This window comes from Neoarius graeffei, chromosome 2 (genome assembly GCF_027579695.1).
Source record: "Neoarius graeffei isolate fNeoGra1 chromosome 2, fNeoGra1.pri, whole genome shotgun sequence".
In the NCBI taxonomy this organism is placed as follows: Eukaryota; Metazoa; Chordata; class Actinopteri; order Siluriformes; family Ariidae; genus Neoarius; species Neoarius graeffei.
This window is the reverse complement of record NC_083570.1, coordinates 56,334,484-56,351,810: the sequence shown is the minus strand read 5'-3', so window position 1 is coordinate 56,351,810 and position 17,327 is coordinate 56,334,484. Positions and strand designations below refer to the sequence as shown.

Sequence of the window (17,327 nt, the reverse complement as noted above, 5' to 3'; positions counted from 1 at the left end):
GAGGTTTCTTCCAACCCAATTGTACAGCAGAAGGTGGTACCTCCAGAACAGGGGTTCTTAACTCCAGCCCTGGAGACCTCATACCATGCAGAGTTTGACATTTTCCCTACCATCAACACCCAGCTGTTCATCAGCTAATTGAGAAGCCCTTTAGGAGTTGGTTCAGGTGTTGAGAGTTGGAAAATGTCAAACTTTGCTGGAAGTCTCTTGGGAAGAACAAGAAGGAGGAGGCATAATGACAAACAAGGTCAACAGCTCAACATACTTGATGCTAAAATCAACAAATGGTTCTTTTTCCATTAAAATATTAAAAGGTGCATTTGTCAAGAATGGAATTCCAAGGTAAAAGTTCAACATAGGAAGGATTGTTTCCTACCTGAACCCACCCCTCCCATTCCATGTCTTGGAAAAGTGCTAGTTTTTGGAAGGATGGCATATTTCTTTTCGCTCACAGTAAAAGTATCTGGTTGTGCTGGGCGCCTACCAAATTCCACCATGTTTTCCTTCCCAAACAGACTGAGATTGGGGATGGAGTGAATGAGCTTTGGAGTGCGTTTATAAAAAGACCAAACAGGAAGCCTATGTAAACACAATGGGTGTTTCTCAATGTAAAGGAAACCTCCTCAACAGCTGCATTTCAACAATGCCACATCATCGAATCCCACAGAAAGACTGATCCAATGTCTAGGATCTTTTCAATTCTTCCAAGGACCGAGTCCTTCACCTAGAGAATTTAAGGATGCATGTGTGTACGGTATCCTCGGTGTTCTTAAAAGCACCCAAAATCCTACGTGCATGTTTTGAAAAAGTGAGCCCGTTTCAATGACGCACACCTGCCTAGCCTCTGAAGAACTCATCCTACCAAGGAAGCATCCTTGAGATGATGAAAATGATCATGTTCTACAAAATTTTTCCAACTGTACTAGTCAGAAAAACTACCTATTGCACTAATATAAGAGCAACACAATGAAGGCTTCGTTTTTCACTATGGAATGTTGTTTTCACCAATATAAAAGCAAAACCATTTGTACACTATATGTAATTGTCCTGTTGGGACTGCTCTTCGATCTGAAGTGAAAACACAATGCAGCTATGTGGTTTGTTTTGAAACGTGAATATAATATTAACATCCGAGCACACCTGAACAGCTAATTATTAAACCCCAGGACTAAGAAGCCTTGCTCTAGAAAGAGAAGAAACCGACAGTGAACATCAAATACTTGACACTAAGCTATGAACACACAACGTTTTTATTAAGTGCTGAAATTCATTTATTATATATTAAAAACACATGGGTATCACGTTACTTTTGACATTATTATTTTAAGGGAATATGTCCATTTATATAATAAACAAAGTTACCATCCTCGATGCTGAACAACAGGTGCGAGGAATTGACGAAAAACACATGAAAACAATATTCTATTTCTTCACCTTTATATCAATACGTGTAAGAAAATACACAATGCATAGCAGGATAGGCTTGTGCACAACAGTAAAGTGGATTTGCACAGATTTCCCCGACTGCGCGTGTGTGAGAGAATTGTACTGGTCTCGTCGTTGATTGGAGTGCTTGTATGGCTGTACTTTTAGCCAGTACTGGGTAACAAAGTGGACATAGAATTGGCAACTTACACAACAAGAAACTAAATCAGCCTGTGTGTGTGTATGAGAGAGAAGTGTATGCAAAGTGCAAAATTACTGCAGACCTAAAGGAGCCCGAGAGGTGTGGAATGTGTGTAGCACTCATGCGAATGCCTTCTGTGCACGCACAAGCCTGCCAAGTGTGTGCATACATTTCCAACTAGACTCCCGAACATGGGGGCAATCGGAGTTCCTACTGGATGTGCATGTGTTGGAGTAGTTTACTATTCGTGTGCACACACCCTCTCAGACAAGACAGGTAGGGTTCAGGCCAAAATGCAGTTCATTTAAACGGTGTACGTTTAAAAAGAAAAGAAAAAAAAAAGAAGTGATGTGCTCCATCATTCTTTCGTTCCCTTTCTCTCTCACACAGCTAATTCTTTGGCACAGGATGTGAGGATGGGGGAAGGGGTGGATTGTCTCTCTCCGAGCCTCGTTCTATTTTCTGTTCTCCCTCTCGTTCGTTCACTTGTGCGTTCTCATTGTCTATTTCGAGAGCTTGCTGATCACACGGATGAGCGCTCCGTTTTCATCCTTCAGCCTCTGATTATCCACTTTTAAATCCCCCAATACCTGCAAGCACAAAACACAGAGGGGGGGGAGGGGAACCCCACAAAAGTTGGAGCTGATGTGTAAAGTAACCGAGGCTAAAAATCGATGAAAAATGGAGTTCTGGGTGTGTGCTGTTCTTACTTTCAGCTCCTCCTCTAACTCTGCTGCTCGTCTCTCCAACATCACCTTCTCCTAAAGAAAAAAAAAAAGTGAGAGATGACCGAGTAGTAAATCTGATACAAGCAACTAGTAAATGATTTTACCATCAAGTACCATGTGAGCGATAACGGTGCATGTGACCATACAATTTTCACAGCGAAAGACGGATCAACAAATTATACAGCTTTTACTCGGGTATGAAAAGCGTTCAAATATTTTTGCATGGTGTTTAGATCATTGGACCACTCTTCTGTTTAGTCAGGATGCTCGGACCCTGTATATACAGGGTGTCTCAAAAAAATGTACTCACACTTTGAATGACGTGAAAACCTTTATTTATGAACATGGAGTGAAATGGAATAGCTTCGAATACAGAAGACAAATGTAATTGAAGAATCACGTTCGCAAATGTTCAAATTGATGACCATTATTGTCCAGACAACGCTGGTAACGCGCACCAAGGGATTCGCAAACGTCACGAAACAGGTCATTAGGAATATCGCGACATTGTCTTTCAATTTCCAATTTCAATGCATCAATTGTTCTTGGTTTGGTGCGATAATTTCCTGCCATGCTGTGATTAATTAATTACACCTGCAACACAAAAAAGGCAGCATGTTAGGGACAGTTAAAGTGTGAGTACATTTTTTTGAGACACCCTGTATTTACGGTATTCTTTACAAGAGTCAAGGAAGTAATACACTCTTCTGAGGAAAGTGCTTTCTGCCCTCTTCCGCATACATGCGCCAACATAACGGGTAATAACTGGCTCATGAGGGCTCAGAGTACGCAGCCCCCTCATTCTGAGAGCATGGCCAATTTTGTTCTCTTGACTCACGGCCACAGACGGCTGGATTTCGTTCAAATGTACACAAGTTATATGGAGCAATGAGCGCACTCTTAACTTGATTAGAGAAGAGGACAAGCAAACGCACACCTTTTTCTCCAACTCCAAAAGAGCAGTGCAGTCACTGAACCTCTCCTGCCTCTGTATCACACAAACACATTTGCTGTTAGCACGGAGATCTGGGTCCAACATGAGGATTTGAAATGTACAATGTTTTCAAGCATGTGTTTACCTGCGTTGCTTTCTCCAGCTCCATTCTAGTCACAGACACACTCCTCAGTGTGTCCTGTAGTTGAGCCTGCAGCTGAGTGTTCTCCCTAGACAACCTCTCAAACAACTAGCGCACACACACACACAACAGCACTGAGTCAACGACTATATGCAAAATACACACAGGCTTAACATCCCTGGCATTGTAGTCGAGTCACAAAACCTTGAGTCCGAGTCCAGTCTCGAGTCCCCACTGTTCAAGTCCGAGTCATTAAAGAAAATAGCGAGTCGAGTCCGAGAACAAGACTCCATCCGCACCATTTGACGGTGGCTGTTGCTGCCTTTATGTGAAAGCGTCTCTGCTACTGTGTTGGACTAACGTTACTGCTCGACTGCCCCGTTTTAGTTAATCATCTTCTTCTTCTTTAGGTGTCAGGTCTGGTCTTGCAGACAGACATTGACAATCATGGCTCTCCATTCCTCTCTGCATTCAGTCCGTCTGATGAGATCAATGGTAGAGAACTGGTGGTTCGTTGCGATCTTGTTCAGGCTGTCTGTGAACTTTGTCCGCTGTCTTCCTCTGCTTTTTTTGCCAATGATCTTTCCTAACAGCAAGCACTTTTCCAATCCGTTTGCTCTCATTATGTGCCCAAAGAATTTCATTTGTCTTTCAAGGATGGTGTTGAGGAGTGATCTCTTGTACCCCGCCATTTGCATTACTTCCTCGTTTGTCTTTCTGTCCGTCCACGAGACCCTCAGGATTCTCCTTATAAACCATGTCTCAACTGCTTCCAGGCGGCGTTCAGTATCCTTTGTCAAAGTCCAGCATTCGCACCCATAGAGAAGGATTGACCATATATAGGTCTTCAAGGTCCTGATTTTTGTGTTGAGGCTTATGTTTCTGTTTGTGAAAATGCATTTCATGTTGTTGAAGGTAGATTTGGATATACCAGTTCTTTTCTTGATTTCGGTGTCACTCCCGCCATCCGAGGTTATTGTGCACCCGAGGTATCGTTTTAGTAATCGTTTTAGTTAATAGGCTACAGATAAAAAGCTTGTTCATCGCTCAGCAAGCTCCGCCCACTATCAACATAAGAGAAGGTCAACACTAGCTAGTTCATCAGTCAGCAAGCAAGCCCCGCTATCAACAGAGCAATGAATGCAGCGTGTCACTTCCTTCTCTGGGTGGAGTCTTACCAAATGATTGAAGTTCGAGGTCGTCCCCGTCGTCTCCTCGATAGTTCTTCTACGTATGGAACACATAGCAGTGCATTTTTTTCCCACTGCACGAGAAGTCTGTATAAGCAAAGCGGACAATCCTGGGGCTTCACTCCAGACATTTTAGCACCATTAACGTTAGTTTGTTCCTGAACAGGTGAACGTGCTTCTCTTTATCAGGAAGTGTGAAGTATTCTGTCAGAGATGGTTGGGAGACGGATGTAAGTGCAGAAGGTGTGTTTATTAATACAAGTGAAGACGGTAAACAATCCGGAACGGCAGGCAAAATCATAAAACAGTGAGACAGGCAATGGAGCACTTGCATGTGACGTCGCAGCCGATCCAGATTGTGACAGATGCCATCTTGTCGGTCAAACGCCATATTCCGCCTTCTACTTCTGCTTTTACCTTTTCTTCTGGAAAACCCTACTATATACCTACTACAACGGCTGCGGCTACAAGCTCTCCCTACCTGTGCACGTTTTTTGTGTGTATTTTTGCATGTTGTTCGTCTGTACTGGACTTCAATATCCACTACAACCATATGGACTTACTGGACATGGGTTTCCAGCAGAAAATGACGGTTTGTAGCGATTTCCATCACATGCACAACATTCCGGACGAGATAGCGAGACCAGCGGGGTCTCCGTGGATTGTTATCGGAGGCAAAGCGAAGGAGGCGGTGCCGGGAGCGGAAGCAAAAGCGAGGCTGCAGAGCCGGCCTGTTGACTAAGCTCAGAAAACAGCCACTCAAACCTCCACTGCTAAGCCTCTACCTCTCCAACGCCAGATCCATGTAAACAACACGGACGATTTGGAATTACAGCTGGAATTACCTTATTCTATAATCGGCTGGTCAGTGCTATACTCAATACTTAAGTGACTTACCCATCCAATGAGGATTCTTGTTTACAAGATGCCACATCTGAGTCGCTGACAAATCCTGAATTTCTGTAAAGATAACTGTCCAGAGATTTATAAGCACGCAGTGCTTCACCACTGAACAGCGAGGGAAAGTTAATGAGGTAATTATACACGTCTGGGTATTCCGCTGGCAGTTCAAAATCCGGTCGTGAAAACTCCGTCCGGTAAGCCATAAGGGTCACAAATCTGTAGATCGTTTATTTTAGACATATATCTAGTTATCTGTTCATTAGAAAAATGAGCCGTGTAGTCCGTCGGTTGAAACTGATCCATTCTGTACACGAGTGCAGCAGTATTCAGCGGTGTTTTTGACCGACAAGACGGCGGTTGTGTACTTTCCGGTCACGTGACTGCAAGATCTCTATAGGCAGAGTGAGACACAAACAGGCTATTGTGGACGAGGCAGAATCAAAGACGAGAAACAGGAAAATCAGGGATCAGGAAACCAAACAAGGCTCGGTAATGTGTCAGCAATGAAACTCAATACTTTGCAAAGCAAGTCTGTTTTCAGTCTTTATATCGGCACACTGATCCTGTGTAGGTGCAAGTCGTTTACGGTGCACGGGCTGTCCGGAGCGTACCCGAGAGTCTATCTGATGCATGCACCAGGGCACGCAGGTGTGACACTCTTGCATGAAGTTATTATAAAAGTTAATGTAGATATAAATGTCTGATGTCAAATTATTATGGCAGGTTACAAAAAAAAAAATCCGAGTCCTCATCTCCAATTTACGAGTCCGAATGCAGTTAATGCACGAGTCCAGGTCGGGTCACGAGTCGGACTGGAGTCAGAGTCCTGGACTAGAGTACTACAAGCCTGGTCCCTGGTGACAAAAAGAGACACCTACCCTTTTATAATCTTTAACATCTGATCCCCCTGCCATGAGACAGTCATTGAGGGCTGGATTAGACCTGAGAGACGAAGACGGAGAGAAGAGAGACTGAGGTCAATCTGATCTTTGCTCAACCGAATAAATCAAATGGTCAAATGTCAAAAGATGTACCTGCTGCTAATATATCGGTCTACCTGTATCATGGAAAACACACACACACACACACACACACACACACACACACACACGTATGAGAGGTTGTGTGTATGGACATACATAAACAGTGAAGAAGAAAATGCATAAATGAAGATATAAAGTGCTTTAGTGAGGCTGTTACTCAAACCTGTGGGTCCGGCCCACCTCTGCTCTCATCTTCTGCACTAGGCTCGTTATCTTCACTCTACGTACAGGAGGTCAAAATATCAAACCCCCCATCCTGGTACTCATTAATTCACAACATTCACACACAGCTCACCTCTCCCTCCCCATCGCTCACCTCTCCTGCTCTTTCTCTCCTCCGAGCTCTTGCTCGCCTCCTCTCCCTCGCTCGCTCCTCAATTTCAGCCAGACTGTCCTCTGCATCTACCACAAAAAAAAAAAAAAAAAAAACACACACTCTACAGGTAAAAAGAACATGTCTGGATTATTCACGAGTAAAGGTCAATAGGCAGTAAAAGGTCACCTCTCCTGTCAGCAGGACGAGGTGCACCAGGAGGGTGAGTGAGTCCCAGCAGATCCGACTTCTGCAAGTTTGCAATACGAGACCTCCAACTCACCTCCTGCACACACAGACCGAGAAAGAGAAGAGAAATGACAAAATGCACACAATTATCTTCTGAAAATATCAGGACCTAAAATAAATCTGCATAATAAAATCAGACAATTCGGGATGATGCACGAAGGCTCAACATGCACTGGACTGTCTTAGAGCTCAGGTCAACAATCTCAACCTTTCTCACCCCTTCCTCTCCCTTCTTCTGCTTTGCTTCTTTTTCCTCTTCCTCCTTAGTCTTCTCTTTTCCCTTGTTTTCAGTCTTTATTGTCTTCTCTGCTTCCTGGAGGTCAGTCAGTGTTACACCCTAGAGACAAAAACAAAACAATAGTACGAGATACGCATACACCAACACAACACTTGCCTGCTAGAGCTGGATAGCTGCGATCAGAAGTTTACATACAGACATGAATGTCATGGCAATGTCACAGGTTTTCTGAAATCAACACAGGGTCTAAATTATACACAGAAGGTCAAAACTTCGACATACAGCACACCTAATACTTGGTTAAATGCCCCTTAGCAAGGTTCACCCTGACCAGATGCTTTTGGTCACCATTAACAAGCTTCTGGTCGGATATCTGACCACACCTCTTGGCAGAATTAGTAGGGTTCAATTTGTGTGTTTCATGGCACAGACATTAAACACAGTCTGCATATTTTTGACAGGGTTGAAGTTTGAAGCTTAACATTAGCCTGCTTTATCCATTCCACAACCAGCTTGGATAGATGTCTGGGTCACTGTCCTGTTGAACACCCTATTGTGTTCAGGTTCAGGGGGTCACAAAATTCTGAGGTAGACCACCATTATTCCATCCACTTTGTGCGATGCATCAGTTCCATTGGAGCAACACAGCCCAAGTGCATGATGCTACCACCACCATGTTTAACAACTGGTACACTGCTCCTCTGGCTCATTATGGACAAATGACTCAATCTTCATCTCATCTGACCATAAAACTTTCTTCCAGAAGGCTTTTTCTTTGTCCATGTGGTCAGCTGCAAACTTTGAGCTGGAAGGTGCGGCTTTTGGAGCAGGGGCTTCTCCTGTGGATAGCAGCCTCTCAGTCCATGACGACGTAGACAGGGACACTGGTGTTCCAGTAGCCTCCAGTTCATGGTAGGCTTGTACCTTGGTGGTACCTGACCAGTTGAACCCGTTTCCTTTCAGCTGAGGGTGACAGTTTGGGTCTTCTCCAAACAAAGCAGCCTGGAAAAGTGCTACACCTCCCAATAACTTGTACTTGCGTACAGTTGTTTGAACTGACGATCTTGGAAAAAAATCGGCAGTTGTTTAGAAATGGCGCCAAGCAAGCAAGAAAGGATATATATTACACACACACACACACACACACACACACACACACACACACACACACACTAGTGCATCTCAAAATTAGAATACCATGAAAATGTTCCCTTTGTTTCATAATTTAATTCAGAAAGGTAAACTTTCATATATTCTATATTCATTACATGTAAAGTGAAATATTTAAAGCCTTTGTTTTAATTTTGATGATTATGGCTTATAGCTCATGAAAATCAGAAATCCAGTATCTCAAATTATTAGAATATTCCCTAAGATCAATCAAAAAAAGGATTTACAATACAGAAATGTCCAACTTCTGAAAAGTATATTCATTTATACACTCAATACTTGGTTGGGGCTCCTTTACCATGAATTACTGTATCAATGCGGTGCAGCATGGAGGTGATCAGTCTGTGGCACTGCTGAGGTGTTATTGAAGCCCAGGTTGCTTTGATAGTGGCCTTCAGCGTATCTGTATTTTTGGGTCAGGGGTTTCTCATCTTCCTCTTGACAATATCCCATAGATTCTCTACGGGGTTCAGGTCAGGCAAGTTGGCTGGCCAAACACAGTAATATCATGGTCAGCAAACCATTTGGTAGTAGTTTTAGCACTGTGGGTAGGTGCTAAGTCCTGCTGGAAAAGGAAATCAGCATCTCCAAAAAGCTCGTCAGCAGATGGAAGCATGAAGTGCTCTAAAATCTCCTGGTAGATGGCTGTGTTGACTTTGGACTTGATAAAATACAGTGGACCAACACCAGCAGATGACATGGCACCCCAAATCATCACAGACTGTGGAAACTTCACACTGGGCTTCAAACACCTTGGATTCTGTGCCTCTCCACTCTTCCTCCAGACGCTAGAACCGTGATTTCCAAATTAAATGCAAAATGTACTTTCATCTGAAAAGAGGACTTTGGACCACTGAGCAACAGTCCATTTCTTTCTCTCCTTAGCCCAGATAAGACACTTCTGACATTGTCTCTGGCTCAGGAGTAGCTTGATATTAGGAATGCGAAAGTTGTATCCCCTTTCTTGAAGATGTCTGTTCGTGATGGGTCTTGATACACCGACACCAGCCTCAGTCCACTCCTTGTGAAGCTCTCCCAAGTTCTTGAATCAACTTTTCTTGACAATCCTCTCAAGACTGCGGCCATCCCTGTTGCTTGTGCACCTTTTCCAGCCACCCTTTTCAGCAATGACCTTTTGTGGCTTACCCTCCTTGTGGAGGGCATCAGTGATCATCTTCTGGACAACAGTCAAGCCAGCAGTCTTCCCCATGATTGTGGTTGTGTGTACTGAACTAGACCGAGAGATACACTGTGTTCATACTGTTTTACTCAAACTCGAAATTAAATATTCTAATATTTTTTTTTAATGTTTCTGTACTGTATGCCATACTGATTAAAATTAAAATAGAAAAATGCTTGAAACATTTTAGTTTATGTGTAATGAGTCTATAATATATAACATTTTCACTTTCTTAAATAACTGATGGGAAATATTGAACTTTTTCACAATATTCTAATTTTTTGAGATGCACTAGTATACCCATTCCTAAGTGTAAATCTCATCCTCTTTCTCAGATCTGCACTGAGCTCCTTGGACTTTCCCACTGTACTGTGTGTTGGTCAATCCAATGAGTGCTCTCAAACAAACCCTTTTATGTTGCACAGAGAAGCTACCAGCTGTAGTCGATCATGATCACGAACAGGAAGTTAAGAGGCCTTGGCAAGTTAAAAGATATTTTGGAACTTTCAGCACCACTGAATTAATAATCTAAGTGGGTGCATGTGTGTATTTTTGACTCAGTAGGCATGATTTCAGAAAACCCTAAATAAATTAAAACTTGTGCACCAAATTCTTATGTCGTACAATCATTCCGCCACAGAAAAAGAACAGTTCAAGGGGAGAAAAATCACTGAAAGCCCAATATATATGCAAGACTTGATTATGATTAGCGAATTAACCCGTCTAAGTGATTCTGCGCAAATGGTGCTTAATGCCATGATTGGGTCAAAATTCTAAAGTTTAAGAGCAAGCGAACCTGAGTAGGGCGTCTGGACTGACGTGCATGTCTGGAGCGAGCTTTTCTCTGAGCTTCAGCCTCTTCATCACGTACTGGGGTCAGATATGATCTGCGCACGCGCACACAAACAAAAGGCCTTAATAAGATGCAGTACACAGAGGGTGTTTACAAGACTATTAAATGAGGTTGAAAAAGCAGACTGCAATTTATCCTTAGCTAGACTAATAAATGTCCAAAACACGAGCACACCAGCTCTATTACACTCACCTCCGCCTCTGCTTCGTCTCCTGCTCGCCTGTTGTCGAGGAGATTGTCGTGGATATGGGTTCCTTCTTTTCGGACTCTTCCTGAGCTAACCTGTGTGATGGAAAAGGATGGGCTGTTTGTGCGCTAAACAATCGTGTAAACCACCACGGCTGGATGATTCAGCCAGCATTTTATTTTGTGAGCGGTAACACGACGATGGAGAAGTGACTACATAGAAACTCTTTTAACCTAAAGCAGGGATGTCGAAAAGCAACCAAGCTGTTGGACAGACATGGCAATACTGAATAAATGAAAAACGGAACGCAGAGAGACGTGGGTCTGTTTAATTTGTCAGGCACCCGGCGCTGTAACGAAGGACGATTGTGAAACCAAGTGTCACTCTTTCATGTTGTGTTGAACAAGAACAAACAAGCCTGTCTGCGCAACCAAACCAGTTGTGTGTGCCAACCAAGTGCAAGGAAAGGCGCTACAAAGGCTTGCTAGAAGTTTATAGGTCTGTGCAGAAAACTCTTTGCAGAAGGTCACTTTATAAGTGAGTGGACTCACGGAAAAAAGTCGTCGCTATAAATTATATGCAAAAGATGCAAGAAAAAAAAAATCACACAAAAAAAAAAAGTTTTCGCAAAACAAAAACAACCCACAATGAATCGAAGACATCAACAGTTTTCTCTAATTATGCTGAACAAGAGATGATCGAGACCCAAGATAAATACTGATACAGTGGTACCTCGGGTTACAAACTTAATTTCTTTAGGGGTGTTCACACGGCACATATTTGCATCGATGCTGCACCGATATATCTTACACCGGTGTAAATTTTGTGGAGCGTTCACACGTCACAAACCTGCTTACTAGAGAAGCGTGTTAGCACCGGTGCAGCCCCACTTGCGTTCACACGGCAGTTTTTGCGACCGTGCTATACGATAGTAATAATGCGGAAATGAAATATGCGCATGTGTGAAAATGTACTTCCTTTTCCCGGTTGTCATGGCATCACCAAGCGCCGGGAAAACAACGTGGATGAAGACACCAGTGTTGCCAGATACTGCTGACGTTTTCCAGCCCAAAATATGTTCAAATCCGCCAAAATGCACTTAAAACCGCCCAATCCGGCAACACTGGAAGACACGCAGTTCCGTTGTTGTTGATATTCGCCATTTTGGAAGCGCAAAATACCAGGATGCAAATTATGCAATGCCCGTATGTAATCAACTCTCCTCACGCGTAGCGAGTCTACCCCTGTAGCGTTCAGACGTCCCATTTTATAATCGGTGCTGCCTCGCAAACTAGCATTTACTCCGGAGTAAATTTCTTAAACCACCTCCCAAGCAGGGTTAGATTTGCACCGGTTTAAGCAGCTTTCAGGGGCTACACCGCTATAACTTTGTACCGTGTGAACGCTCTACCGGGGCAGCCCCGGTGCTACACCGGAGTAAAAGTTGCCGTGTGAACACCCCTTTTGACTCTGTTCGTGAACCGAATTAATTTTTCCCATTGAAATTAATGTAAATCCAATTAATCCGTTCACCGGCCCCAGAAAGAGTTTTTTTGGGAACTTTTTATGGGTTTGTGTGTGGAAAAAAAAAATACAGAAAGGGATTAAAGATGACCTTAATTATAGAAAAATACAGTAATACTAAAATAAAACATAATTGTACAGTACACTTTACCTTTGTGGTCGATAGTTGCTGGCACACGTGGATGGAGGAGCACTAACACTTTTCACTTTCTTGGGAGCCATAACGAGGGTTAATTTAATGCAAAAAGCAAAAAAATCGTATCAACACAGCGCAATGATGAACAATGTTCACAGCGCGCCACCTTGAGTGCAACTGATGCTGCCGCACACGTCGCGTGGTGCGGAAGCCCGCCAGTTTGTGCGTTCGTGCATCGAAGCATCGTTCGCGAATCGAAGCAAAATTTATTCGGAAATGGTGTCCGTAGCCCGATTTGTTCGTGACCCGAGGTTTGACTGTAGTCACATTTGCAACGTGCTTCACATCTCCACTTCACTTGCACCTGACTTCAGTCCAAAACACACAAGTGTTCCCGTTAGAATTAAGTGCTGAGTGAAATCTGCCAAATCTTTACATAATGCTGAAAATGTGTTTAGAGCCATCCGACTGAGTTAGCGACCTGAATAAAAGGTCTTCGAGGTGACCTGGTACCACCTGTTACATGGTGTAAAATCAAGGAGGATCATTTCATTTTTATTTTATTCAGGTTTAGTTATTATTTGAGAAAAAGTCTTTACTCCAGGTATTTCTCCATTTGGCCCAAACAAGAAAATTTTGGAAACCCCTGATTTAAAGTTATACTGCCTTTCAGATTTTTCAAAAACGTAGGTCATAAAAATAATTTTCCCGACACCCAATTATTTTTGTTGAGTGGACCAAAAGCTACTGAATTTGAATTACAGACTTCCAATTTTTTAAAAATTGGAACAATTAATGAATTTACAGCCTTGTGGCCCTAAATTCTCCGCTATTTTTTCCTGCTTCACCATGACCCAATTCAAGACACCATGTCATGCATCACGTGGTGGGCTTTCCCATTCGTGCAAGGCATTATGGGATACAAATCTGAAACAGGAGAGGAAAACGAAGGACGCGAGTGTGCGAATGAAACGTGAAAGACCGACTACAGTAACAGAAAGAGAGAAGAAAAGATGTTATGTTGCGAAGGAAAGGAAACGCAGGACCAAACTAATAAATATCGGCGGTCAGCGAGCACCTCGGTGTGATCAGCTGTTCGTTTAGCGACAGAATGATGGAACAGTCAGTGCACGGTCAAGGTAAACCTGTAGATGGCGGTAATGCAACACTGTGGATGCCCGCTGCTGTAAAACCCAAAAGAAGAAGATAAACCTGTGCATGCGCACACGGACTTCCTCTGTCTGCTCGACTGTGCAAAGCGAGCGATTTCATGCACATTATTTGCTCGGGAATCCCTCAAACTAAATAACGTCCCAGCCACAGAACGGCCTGGGTTGTTTTTCCCCCCCAATATTACAAAAATAAACATATATCACAATGACCAAATTTCAGAGGGAACTAAATTTCACTGATTTTATGAAATCAAAAGGCCGTCTACTTTTAAAGGCATTTTAGAAGCATTTTTAGTTATATATATATTTTAGGGCTGTCAAACGATTAAAATTTTTAATCGCGATTAATCTCATAAAATTATGCAGTTAATCGCAAAAAAACTTTAAACATCTGTTTAAATTGTACTCAAATACATTTCTACATCAGAGCAAACATTTGAATATACGCTCTGATGCTCCATGTCAATTATAAGGCTCATCTTCTCTATGATAGACAATATATCGGCCTAATGCACAAATATTTGGCATTCGGGTTTTGATATTAGATCTAGGCGTGCAGCATATTCTTTCCAATGCAGCCTGTCAGACATCTGTTGGGCATACTGCAGGCTATGTGCAAAATACGATTTGGAGAAATAACAGACTGTATTTTTTTTCCTCAACGGTAATGGCTGCAAGCTACACTTCGAAGAGCAAAGAGGAAGTAGTTTGACTCCTGCAAGTTCATTCAAGTGAAGCGGTAGGCTATTTGGAAATCGCTAGGCTACCTACAATCTACAGGTGGAGAAAAGGGAGTGTGCGCATTCCCGATCGTAGCCCATCAGATATCAACACATTTCACCCGGGAAAGTGAAAGCAAACGGAACTCGCACTGCACCGCATATGCAGACTACAATTTAACTGACCATGTTGCGGGTTTATTTGACAAGTTGTAGAGCTTCGTTTTACCACAAAGTTGTTATAACTAGCTTTATTTTGCATGCTAGTCACCCGCAAAAATCTGCATTGTTCCTTACCAAGATGAGCCCAATTCACTGTTGTTTAAATACCCTGCGATAACGCCGTCATTTTTAAAAATCGCGATCAAATTAAATTGCGTTAACGCACTAATAACGCGTTAACTTCGACAGCCCTAATTAATTTGCTTTACCTGACAGCAACGAACATCAAGTGCGCCGATATTTAAAAATAAATGAATAAAATAAAATAAAAAATAAAAAATCTGTGACAGTTGCAGGGCTGTAAAAATCCCGTCCAATCGTTTCATTTGATCCGAATGAAATGACTGGACGGCCTGTTTACCCGTGTGCGCGCGCACTGCATGTAACCAGAGTCTTTCACAAGGCCAGAGAGCCATATTTTGGACATCGTGCTAAAGCTAGCGAGCTTGTCGACAGCTGGAAGCACTAACGGGCATGTTTATTGTTTACATTCATTTTGATAAACGTTAGGCTTTTTCTCACGTGAACGAGACACGAGTTAGTTGGACATGACGACGCACTGCGCTCCTCCAACACCACGATCCCTCATGGACTCGTTCCACAGTAGTCAGGCAGTGCGCGTTCATGTTTTGGAGGAGTGGCTTTGGGGGTAGGGGGTGGGATTTTTCAACTGGACACTTTCAAAAATCTAGCTTACTCTTGCTGGTTTCTACAAAATTACCTACCCTGACTTTAAAACAAACAAGGTACTGTTATCCTGGATATAATTAAGGTACGTCTCTCAAAAGGTTTGTTTTTCTTTGTCATACATATAACTATGCGTGTGTGCGTGCGCATGTTCACAATCCTGTTTGAAACATAGCAGTTGGAAAGCCCGTTCTCGGTCAGCATGGCATAACCTTTGTAGCGTTGCTCCACTGTTGTACTGCTAGTGTAAACACACACACCCACACACCTCTGAGCCACTATATTGTTGAGGCGACCGAGTCCAGATGTTCCCTGTGTGGTGACGGAGGTCACTGAAGAGTCATCGAGCTTCCTTCCATAAGATGAGCTGAAGTCAGAGAGACAGGGTTAAAAGCAGATCAGAAACATGATAATGGTGTGTGTGTGTGTGTGTGTGTGGTACTAACCTGCGAGGTAAAGAGGGGTTCTGTGCTGCCGGCTCACTGCCTGACTGGCTGTTCAGCCTTCGTGTGTATGAGGAGCTCCTGCTCAACCAGCTGCGCACAAAAATCACACGTCTCGTACCCAGAAATAATAAAAACCACGATGTATTTGCTAGGATGTTTCTTAAAACACACAGACCTGCTGGGGTTGTCTGAGGTGCTGCCGATTTCACTGTTTCCGACGCTGGTGCACAGACGTCTGGACGGAGTGGGCCGCACTCGGGCTAACCTGGGCTCCTGCAGCACAGAAGAGGCAGAGAACATGTGTTTATGTTGGTGCTGGAATGAATTCCCTCTGGATGAAATAGCAGAGCTGCTGGCTGTCTACAAACAAAATCTGAACACTCACCCTTTTACCTTATTTGAGCACCAAACATGACTTAATTAACAAAAAAAAAAAAAACCCACGCGAGTCGTACATGTATAAATGGTACTCCAAGTCATGGAAAAAAATTTACGTATTTAAAACCACAGCCAAAAAAAAAAAAAAAAAATTTGGTGGTTTTTCCTTTCTTCCGCCTTCAGAATAAACGGGTAAAACCACCAGCAACGTGCGGCACGGTGGTGTAGTGGTTCGCACTGTCGCCTCACAGCAAGAAGGTCCGGGTTCGAGCCCCGTGGCCGGCGAGGGCCTTTCTGTGTGGAGTTTGCATGTTCTCCCCGTGTCTGCGTGGGTTTCCTCCGGGTGCTCCGGTTTCCCCCACAGTCCAAAGACATGCAGGTTAGGTTAACTGGTGACTCTAAATTGAGCGTAGGTGTGAATGTGAGTGTGAATGGTTGTCTGTGTCTATGTGTCAGCCCTGTGATGACCTGGCGACTTGTCCAGGGTGTACCCCGCCTTTCGCCCGTAGTCAGCTGGGATAGGCTCCAGCTTGCCTGCGACCCTGTAGAACAGGATAAAGCGGCTAGAGATAATGAGATGAGATGAGACCACCAGCAACATGTAAAAATGCTTATAAAATGTCTAATTTGATCCCGTCTCACACGATACTCTCAGCATTACCTCGAAGTGTTGTAACGGCATTAAAAAAACCACTGCTAGGGTTTGGTGTGAGCTCTAACACTCCTAGCGATGATCATATGCTTTTAGGTCATCCACGTTAGCTGCCAGACGATTACAGAAGAATGATGCGTTTCATGGACAGGAATTAATGAGTGTGTGGACATTGTGTACACACTATTCTCTGGATTCTGGTCAGTAGTGCATTACACACACACACACACAGAGTTAAATTAGCTGCCAGCAGGGGGCGCTTTAGAAAACAAATGGCAAAGAAACAGGAGGAGAAGAGTGTACGGTATGCATGTATGAATCAGCGCGTGTGTACCTTTGTGTCAGTGTCCGAGCTGAGTCTCGGACTGGAGGCTGAGCGGGACATCCCGACGCTTGAGGTGTTTTCGGTGCCCCGTGGGTTTTCTGTGGCTGCATCAGATGCGCCTGAGGTTCCCAGTGTTACCGAGCTGCTAGCTTTACGCAGAGACGTCCTCCACGACCCCGGAGCTTCACTCACTGCGGGCCGGGTCGGCTCCGGCTACACACACAAAGTTTAGAAGGTATAACACATTCAATCGACTCCAATATGTCTCCTTTACAGTCTATTGAAAAACAAACAGTTATAAGCTAGAAA

The 17,327-nt window shown here is 43.5% G+C and overlaps 1 protein-coding gene across 2 annotated transcripts in view; it reads right to left on the bottom strand.

Annotated features, from left to right (window-relative positions):
• Positions 1-1,247: 1,247 nt before the first annotated feature.
• zmp:0000001167 (protein phosphatase 1 regulatory subunit 12A) overlaps positions 1,248-17,327 on the bottom strand; it is a 77,136-nt gene continuing 61,056 nt past the window's right edge. Inside the window, exons 10-25 of one of the 2 annotated variants that reach the window (XM_060914472.1) lie at positions 17,028-17,231; positions 15,839-15,936; positions 15,664-15,753; positions 15,486-15,584; positions 10,763-10,852; positions 10,514-10,604; positions 7,347-7,466; positions 7,070-7,166; positions 6,884-6,963; positions 6,731-6,787; positions 6,559-6,581; positions 6,403-6,466; positions 3,435-3,539; positions 3,293-3,343; positions 2,338-2,388; positions 1,248-2,217 (exon numbers count right to left, since the gene is read on the bottom strand). In XM_060914472.1, the coding sequence (XP_060770455.1) occupies positions 2,131-2,217; positions 2,338-2,388; positions 3,293-3,343; positions 3,435-3,539; positions 6,403-6,466; positions 6,559-6,581; positions 6,731-6,787; positions 6,884-6,963; positions 7,070-7,166; positions 7,347-7,466; positions 10,514-10,604; positions 10,763-10,852; positions 15,486-15,584; positions 15,664-15,753; positions 15,839-15,936; positions 17,028-17,231 (1,407 nt within the window). In that variant the 3' untranslated portion in view covers positions 1,248-2,130. Of the gene's footprint in view, positions 2,218-2,337; positions 2,389-3,292; positions 3,344-3,434; positions 3,540-6,402; positions 6,467-6,558; positions 6,582-6,730; positions 6,788-6,883; positions 6,970-7,069; positions 7,167-7,346; positions 7,467-10,513; positions 10,605-10,762; positions 10,853-15,485; positions 15,585-15,663; positions 15,754-15,838; positions 15,937-17,027; positions 17,232-17,327 lie in introns of both variants that reach the window. The other variant, XM_060914471.1, reaches the window with a different exon arrangement.